A 9,623-nucleotide genomic window follows, 5' to 3' on the forward strand; every position below is an offset into this window, starting at 1 on the left:
ATGTGCAGCCGTTATTTTGGTATATTCTCTTTTCATCGTATACAATCGTCGGCAGTTTGCACATTTCCCACAACCGAAAACACTGAGGTAAGTGTTTAGGCCTATAGTTCGTAAATAAGAAGTTATAAAAACTCGTATTAAAGGGACACATGACACAAAGAAATGTTGGCTTGTTAAACATGTTCTCTGGTTCGTTTCACATGAAAGTGTTCCTTTAAAAGGGGTTGTCTGGAAGAAAAAGAGCGATTCTACTGTATGTTATCAATACTTTGTTAAAATTAAGATGGAATTTTGTCTATATAATCAAGACAATTTTACAAAAATGTTGGAAATGTAGCAGGAGAGTTCGTAAAATAAAAAGGTTTGTAAATAAGAAGTGTGCAAAAACGATGTTAACTGTAGTTACTGATTACATATCTCATTAATTATGTTTACTGATAGTACTAGGCCTATACTAACTTGTATACATATATATATATATATATATATATATATATATATATATATATATATATATATATATATATATATATATAATCATACTGTAAGTTATATAGGCCTATATTAAATACTTAAAATAAAACCGAAAAATTGGGAGGCTTGACGAATAACTTTTAGTCCGATGCAAGATATGTGTTCACGTTTTTTACCGAGTTTTTACCAATTATTATAAAGTCATTTATTTTTTCCATTCTTGTTATTTGTTATAATAAAATATCATTATGTTATATGCATTTATTAGCTTTTTTAAAGGTCACAAAGGAATTCTGGCTGAAAATAAGATAGATTTCTTCGAGAAATGGTATGTAATTTAATTCTATACAAAGCTTCATTCTATACATTTTATTATAACTTAATAATAAACGAAACAATAGTTTTTAATAAAGACAATATTGATATTGGAATGTCAAAGATAGGATACACAACCACCGGCCCCCGTAATTCGATTCGATTTTGACGAGAGGTTTTAGGCCTATGTACGGTCTTCGCAACAAGATCGATTTGTACTATTGGTATTGTAAGAACAAGTCTGGTCTGGATGGCAATTTGTCCCTGGTCGAGTGGTGATTCCCCACTCCAGCCACCAGATAAAGAGTTGGACGAACTGCAAATGACGCAATACATTAGTTTTAATTCCACTGAGTTTATCAGGCGGTTTGTTTCTCATGCCTTTACTTTCTATTGTTATTAAACATCATTTTAATTTAATTTTAATACACAAAACATAATCCGTTGTATTTAAAAATATAACGGATTATGTTTTGTTTGTTTGCTAAAAACCTTTCTAAAATCGTTTTATAATTGCATTTCAGGTTAAAAACACAGGGCAGTGTTATGTGCATGCATGTCTTCCATTTTACACAGATAATCATCCTCGATCCAGCAATCATTAAAGTTAGTAAAGTATAAACATAAAAAAATATATATTAAAAATATGTACATTAAAAAAAGAAAAAGACATTTCTTCCAATGAAGGAAAATTAGTTTGCAATGTTAAGCTTAGGAATCATTCCACTGCTTTTTATTCGACTGATTAGTTGATCATAGCGGACAGTATTCTTTTCGTACATAAGTTCGGACCTCTCATGAAATATTCATTAGCCATGACCATAAGGTAAGGTAAGAATTGAGCTAAATACAATTCGCTAATGCAAACGCTTTCCGTCGAGCCGTCTGTGTAGACGAGTGGATTAGACTATGGACTTTACATGTCGAATCCCATGAGCAAATTCCCTTTACTTTATAGTGAGAGATTATTTAGAGGGTTAGATTTAGTTATATTTCAGAAGTAGTTCGGCTATCATTCACATAAGGGGTCCCCAACTTATATACGAAAACAAAAATCGTAGCCCAGAACTTTATCTACTACGTTTGAGCTACATCTTACGTTTGAGATTAGACGAAAAAGAGGAATCCACGAACGTCAATGACGACGATATCCAGAGTTATATTATTATTCTCCTAAAAATAATATTTATAAAAAAAATATTTCACATAATACAGTTATCCACTTTGACCAATAATTGGTTCGAAAAAAATCAAACTTAAATAGTCAAATTGACTTTGACTGTTTATTTTGTCTTTTTATAGGCCAAAAGAGAACACATTATTTTAAAACAATTGTTTCTACACGAAAGTGATTAACTTGGTCAAAACTGCGAAATGGCCTATTCAGAGTCATGTTTTTGGGGGACAATATACATCTTGAACGTAATCTTCTCTTTCGCCATGCAGTTGATGAACTATTTAGGTTATAGGCCTATTCCTTTTTTTTTCAGGAGATAATGAAGACTAATGAACATAAGAAACCTCGGTATCACTTTCTCGAGAATCTGTTTGGAGAGCGTTTTCTTGGCAGAAGCATACTCACAGAATACGACGACACACTGTGGCGTTTGAAGAGAAAACGACTAAACAAAGCATTTCACAAATCGTATGTTATCTATAATTATTGGATTTAACACTGTAAGCCAGTTATATGAATGACATTATTTGTTTATCAATATACTGTAGGCCTACATACAAATCCAAATGACATTGTGAGTATCAATGGCTTGATCTCTGAATAGAGATACAAATAGGCCTACATGCAAAAAGCTAAATCAAAACTGATTTTTCCTTCATTGTTAGATCATTGATGAAAATGGTAGGCCAGTTTGATTCTTGTGCCAACGATTTTATTAACCACCTTAAACCTCTTGCAAATGGTCAACATGTGATTCGTATGGAGCAGAAGTTCGGGCTCGTCACTGAAGATATTATTGCCAAGGTAAAGAGGTCATTTAATCGAAACAGATCGGCTGGCATGAATTTACATTGTTTACGCTGTTGTGCTATCACATGGAATTCTCTTAAACACATTCCTGCTCATTATTTCATGTTGTTTGTAAATAAACAAACAGTCAATGAAAAGAAGGAATTATAAAATTTTCCAAACATTCTATATCAATTTACATTTTATTCGTGTGGTAACGACCATGGGTTGTTCTCATGGTGCATTTTTTTACAATATCTAAAAACGAAATATGTTTTACCGATTTGACATTTTCAATTTGCCTTACTTTTCTTTCTTATTTTTTATAAACGAAATTCTCAATTACCACAATACTTTTGCCAATTTACTAATTAACATAATGCTGCCGGTGTTCTAAGATGTCGCAGGTTTATCTAATCAATGGAGAATCAAAGAGACAGCCATCATAGTTATCAGATGATGTTGAAATGGGGCACCCGCTGCCACAGCTGGAGATTTGAAATGTGGGTTTGGGAATATCCCTTAAATGAAAAGATTGACCTATCCAGCGAGTTTCAAGTCTTGGTTTGAAACGAAACTCCGAGAGAGTTCTTGACCACTCCAAAAATCATTGTTGAGGCATATAGTTTTCTTTTGTTTCAGGTTGGTTTTGGATTAAATCTCGATATTTACAAAGAAACCGGAACTGATTTTGACAAAGCGATCGCAGAAACGTTCCGATTAAATTGGGTTCATGGAACGCCTCAATGGTTTTCGGTAATTAAAACAATATTGTATGAATATTATAACGAAAAATAGACAAATTTGTTCAGCAACATTTCTCCTGAAAATATCATGTAATCTGATAAACTTCATTTCATTGATTAATTTGTTGTAGCTGGTAGTAAATTAACAATACATTACAATGTGATGCCTATATTTTTGTATGATACAATTTGTAAAATCTACTTTTTAAATATAGTATCCACCGTTTGGAAAGGCACTTAAACAGCGAAACAGATCTAAGTTGGCTTGTAGGATACTACGTAAGTTTGGACGGGATTGTATTGTGAAGAGGTTAGAAGATTCCAAGAACAATGACGACACTCCAATAGATTTATTGCACTACATATTACAGGAGTACACAATGGATGAGTCGTTACTTTCACCAGAATGTTATGAAAACATTGTCGATGAATTCGTAACATTTTTTATTGCAGGTAATATTTCCACTTTTAAAATCATGGTTTTAGTCATTCTTGTATAGGCCTAGGCATGGAGGTATACCTCCATGGCCTAGGCCTAGATGATAAATGAATTCAATTAAAGCGTGTTTATTTGTAGCATAGAGTGTTTATGTACATCTTATATTACATTTCGTTAGTGTTAATGCTGTTTATTCACCTTTTTCACAATATAACCAACATTACTGAACTTAATGGCGGTAGTACCTTTTTAAACATTTTTGTGATTATAAATTCTTCACGTCTTAACGTTTTCCGTCTTCCGACATTACGCTTTCCACAATTTGTTTGCATTTTTGTCTTTTTATGGCAGGATGGTTTGTATTGTGATTATAAACGTTTCCTAATTGTTTTTCGTAACACTTTCATAGGTAACGAAACAACGGCAGGTTTATTATCGTTTACGTTAATTTTACTTGGAAAGCATCCGGATGTTCAGAGGAAGTATGTATTCTTGTTAATTGTTAAACTCACGGACGTTGTAAGCGCGCGCCGCATGTAATCTGACCAATCACAACGCGATGAATCATCTGAATTGTCTTGTGATTGGTCAACTCACTTCCGAGAATTTTTTAACGTGCTCATATCACAACGCAACAATCATTTAATTTTTCTCTAGTGGAATCGGTTTACACAGGATATCTTTAACTATTGTTTTTTTTATTATGGTTTTAAATATTTTAAAATATTTAAAAAATTGCTTTTTTTAATAGGCCTACTGTTATGAACCCTTTACTTGTATTGATCAAATGAATGAACGAAAGCGAATTGACCAATGGCAAGGACATTTCGAATTATCCATCGCTTGTGATTGGTCAAATTGATTGCGTTGCGCTTATGTCATCTCTTACAGAATAAGTTTTAGAAAATAATTTTCTTGTTCAATTATTAGAGTTCAAATGGAGATCGACGAGGTTATTGGTGGCAAACAAAATATTGAGTACGAAGATGTTTTGAAGCTTAAATATCTTTCATTGGTAAATAACGTCTGAATGTTTTCTCGTTTAATATCATGAAGATTACAGTGCAAAACTGTCTGATGTTTGTACAAACGTTCTGACACTTGGATAAAATTCCATATAATAATGTAAATTAGGGAAGAGTGCTGTAAAGCAATGAGTAATAACATAAATAGTGCATGTAAAATAGATAGTGTTGGAAATAACCAACCAACGAAGCTACTGCCCTGGTTAATCAACAAAATAACATTAGCGGATTAATATGCCTATTTGATATGTACGTTTATACTATGATAAACACAATTATTTCGAAATTACAGGTGTTTAAAGAAGTGTTAAGAGTAAATCCAGTAGTCAGTGGTTCTGTCAGAGTCAACTCGTCAGAAATGATGTTAAATGGATATAATCTTCCCAAAGGGACATTCTTACAAGTAATTATTTTTTTCATGTTTTAATCTAGTCTAGTATGGGGAAAGTGCAAACAGTGTGTTTTTAAATATTTGAAGCATGCTGGTTATAAAAACCCGTGTTGTCAAATTTCTAAAATTCATATTTGACCTCAATTTGAATATTTTGACCCATTGAAAAGAAAATGGTAATATTTTCGCAACGCTTTAGTTAAAGATGTATTGTCCATTGAAACACAAAAAATGAAGGTCAAAATATTCTAAATTTAAATTGGCCATATCAAAGTAATATTAAAGTTATTCACTTTAAGTCGAAAATTCGAGCCACAAACAACAAGTTTACGTAATTAACAGGTAAATTAATTTGATTACATTTCGTCTGGAAAATCGTCACGAGCGAAAGTAAACAAAGATTTCAAACCACGAGTATGCATTATGCATGATGCTAATTAGGACTGTTTACAACTCGTCACGGTTGAGAAGGTGTTCTCACACAGATCGCAAGAAAGTTTTATGATTATGCATACAGAGTAGCCAAACAAGCGCGTTAAATTATGAGATGTTTTGATCGAAAACTTTGACTGGAAGTCAAAGTTGAATGATTTTTTTTTCGACTAATTTCTGGTGAAAGTAATAACTATTATGATACTTCAAAATGACCTACTTTTTTTCGAAATCTTTTTTAAAATGTTTTAAGAAACAATACATCTTTAAATAAAATAATGTATTGTATCCAATTATTTAGAAGATGTATGATTTTTGACATTTTTGACCGTCATGTCATTTAACTCCGTAATTAACAGTTGGAGAAAATTTAAATATGAACTTAATCGGAAGATGTCAGTTTAATAAGAACTTTCGAAGAAAGCGACCCAAAATATTTGTATTGACATTTGACCTGACTGGTAGTAGGCCTACACATTCTATATGTCAAAACTATTAGCCGTAAAAAGATTTTATTTTGTGAAATTTTTAGAAAAATAAAAGAACAGTTGTTTATAAATATCGACCTTTAAGTGACCAAGTCAAAAAAAATAGATTTTCTTTAAAATGTGCACAATGAAAGAGGTTTGGTTGAAACATGCACAGATAAAATTAGTTTGGATATCTGTATCTTGTTGCCATAGAAACGGCCATTTTAAAAACGTTGATTTCAATAACTCTTGTTTTTGTTGAAATTTAATTTTTATTACAAGATGATGAACGACAAAAAATTGTTGGTCGGGCATGGGAATGGACCGTTCCATTTATTTTCAATAGGGGTGTTTTTACTTGTGGTAAAATATCCAATTATGGCCAAAGTTTGGAGCTTCACAGCGTCTATGGTAACATTATAAATTGCGTTGTTCTTGATTATATATGTTCTATGAACCGTATTTGAATGGATGAAAGGCAAAAAACTTTAGGGAATACATTTTTGTTATACTGATGTTGTCACAAATGTTTGTATTTTTTCCGATTTCAGGATATTATGTTATTTGTCACAAGTAATGGCAAAAAATGTGGAGTGAATTCAAATTGAATCAAATATTAAAACCGAAATGTAGAGCAGACATTATTCTATACATTGATATAAAGAATTTAATGTTTGAGCAAGAAAAACTATTATACCCTACCCAAAATTGTTAACCTAGAACTCAGTATTTTGTTCACTTGTGTTCATAGCTATAAAGATGTTCATAGCTATAAAGATGTGCATAACGATGCTTAAATGAATCAGAGTATATGCCTATCATATATTATATATAATTAATGGCAATTTTAGATATACTGTACTAGTCATTATTTAAAAAATAATATTGACATGTTTTAGATACGGAAATGTTATTAGAAATGCGTTAAAATCCCACCTTAGGGATGAGAATATTTAATGTTAACATCAATTTTTGTGTTATAGGTAGGCATACGTAAAGATACCAAAAAGTGTACGTAGTGTAGACCTCTCATATCCCATGTACTGTATTTTGTTGCTTGTAACCCGTTTTTCCCTTCACTACTTCAATGCTTAAACTTGTGGCCATGTCAAGAACTTAATCACAAGATGGTTGAGGTGTCTCCTGATCTTCCTCTGACCAACAGAATAGACCACTCCATTTTTTTTTGTATTTACCTAAAGTGTGATTAATTCCAAAGTATGAAGAAAATCCATTTTTTGGAATTTTGCCACTTTTTAATGAAATAGGTCGATATTTGTAGTTAACCGCATTATAACAAAAGATGGGGGACACTAACACACCAGTACTTAATTGGTTTGAACTAGACAAGTCTGTTATTGTCTGTTTTGTTAGTTCACCAGTCAGCTTTTCGAACTTTGTCTGAAACGAGCTCAAGTATATGTAGTATGAAACCCCATATGTGCCAAAATATTTATCTTTTTACTAATATTAGGCCTAAGTCAAATCTCCGTCTAGAATCTAGTGATGGTGATAATTCTAAATATCTAATTCTCTGCTTTCACACTATATTTCGTTTAACCCTTTCCAGTCAGCGACTCCCAATCGAAAATTCTCACATCATCTATCATCAGGTACAATAAATAAAGGTCAACTATATGCCATTGATGATCTTAAAAACGTTGATAAGAGAAGCTCTTTTTCTTCATAACTCCATAGTGATTTAAATTTCTACTCCCACCATGACTTAAATATTTCTTTTAACCCTTTCCAGTCAGCGACTCCCAATCGAAAATTCTCACATCATCTATCATCAGGTACAATAAATAAAGGTCAACTATATGCCATTGATGATCTTAAAAACGTTGATAAGAGAAGCTCTTTTTCTTCATAACTCCATAGTGATTTAAATTTCTACTCCCACCATGACTTAAATATTTCTTTTAACCCTTTCCAGTCAGCGACTCCCAATCGAAAATTCTCACATCTATCATCAGGTACAATAAATAAAGGTCAACTATATGCCATTGATGATCTTTAAAAACATTGATAAGAGAAGCTCTTTTTCTTCATAACTCCATAGTGATTTAAAATTCTACTCCCACCATGACTTAACTGTAAATCTAAATTATAAACACGTGGCATCACAATATTTTAAGCTTTTTTAACATTGAAATATTTGTTTCCAGTTTCCCTATTCAGTAATTTCTAAACTTGAAAAGTACTATAAGAATCCGTTGGAATTCCACCCTGAAAGATGGACAGATAGCAAGTTGACGGAAAGCACCAAGTAAGGACATCCACTTTTAACATACTCTCTCTCGTTTTTGCTTCTTTTTATGTAGTCACCTCAGTTTTTAGGAAATTGAGCTGACAGCAGCAGCGTGGGCAAAGCTTTTGAAAAAAATTATTCCGAACAAAATCCAAAACGGATGCTTTGGATACTAGATAATTTGGTGGCGCTCTATAATTGACATAGACATCGCTTTATTCATCGAACAATTTGGAAATTACAAATTGATTACGTAATAGTCCAAGCAAAAACCCAACAAAAAAAAAAGTTATTTTTATTTTAAAAAGATGCTAGACATATAAGATGCTTTTTTTGGATGCCTAAATAAGTCATGGCAGTTAGGTAGTTTGCCAATAATTTATCACATTGCCGATATCTCGTCAACACTACATTGAATTATCACTGTTTTAACACAATGTAATGCTCCTTATTCAATAAACTTCGGGAGTTGACCACCTGTAACAGGAAAAAGCTTAAGTTTGAACAAAAATGTTGAGATCATTAGATATAGCAAGATTAAAGTTTAGCTTAATTACAATACAAATAAAATATATAGTATATTACACAATGTTGTCGTTTACGGTAATTAATGTATTATACCTTCTAGCAAATAAGGACAATTGTTTAAAATCACATTCTTTTTATTAGGACCTGTTTGTTTATCCATAAACATATTTTGCACATTGAATATCTTATCAATTCCTAAATATGTAATCTTTCTTGTTATTTTTAGTTTTAATTATCAGTATTTTCCTTTTTCTGCTGGTCCTCGGATATGCATTGGTAAAGACTTCGCTCTTGTAAGTACTCCAAATGAGGAAGGGACTATATCATTTGTATCTTGTTAAATTACACTATTATTAGATATAATGTAAATAAAGAAAACTAAATTTAGTACAAGACTAAAGTAGTCACTAATGAGAGTTTTAAACATTGTTTTCAGATCGAAGCTCGTATTATCCTGGCCAGATTGATGGGACGTTTCAATATTCGTCTGGAGAAACAAAGATGTGATGCCGTAACAAGCACAATAGCACAGCGACCAATTGATGGTTGCCTAATAACTATGACAACTCGCAAATAATATTATATA

At 31.9% G+C, this 9,623-nt stretch overlaps 1 protein-coding gene across 1 annotated transcript; it reads left to right on the forward strand.

The window, feature by feature from the left end:
* The first annotated feature begins 1,318 nt into the window (after positions 1-1,318).
* On the forward strand, positions 1,319-9,614 carry LOC140050868 (cholesterol 24-hydroxylase-like). Its single transcript, XM_072095835.1, has 11 exons — positions 1,319-1,395; positions 2,280-2,434; positions 2,632-2,770; positions 3,398-3,511; positions 3,717-3,954; positions 4,350-4,422; positions 4,871-4,955; positions 5,258-5,368; positions 8,427-8,527; positions 9,264-9,330; positions 9,474-9,614. The coding sequence occupies exons 1-11, from the start codon at positions 1,336-1,338 to the stop codon at positions 9,612-9,614; spliced, it is 1,284 nt and encodes a 427-aa protein (XP_071951936.1). The 5' UTR covers positions 1,319-1,335.
* The last annotated feature ends 9 nt before the right edge of the window (positions 9,615-9,623 follow it).

Source organism: Antedon mediterranea, chromosome 6, assembly GCF_964355755.1.
Source record: "Antedon mediterranea chromosome 6, ecAntMedi1.1, whole genome shotgun sequence".
Classification (NCBI taxonomy): Eukaryota; Metazoa; Echinodermata; class Crinoidea; order Comatulida; family Antedonidae; genus Antedon; species Antedon mediterranea.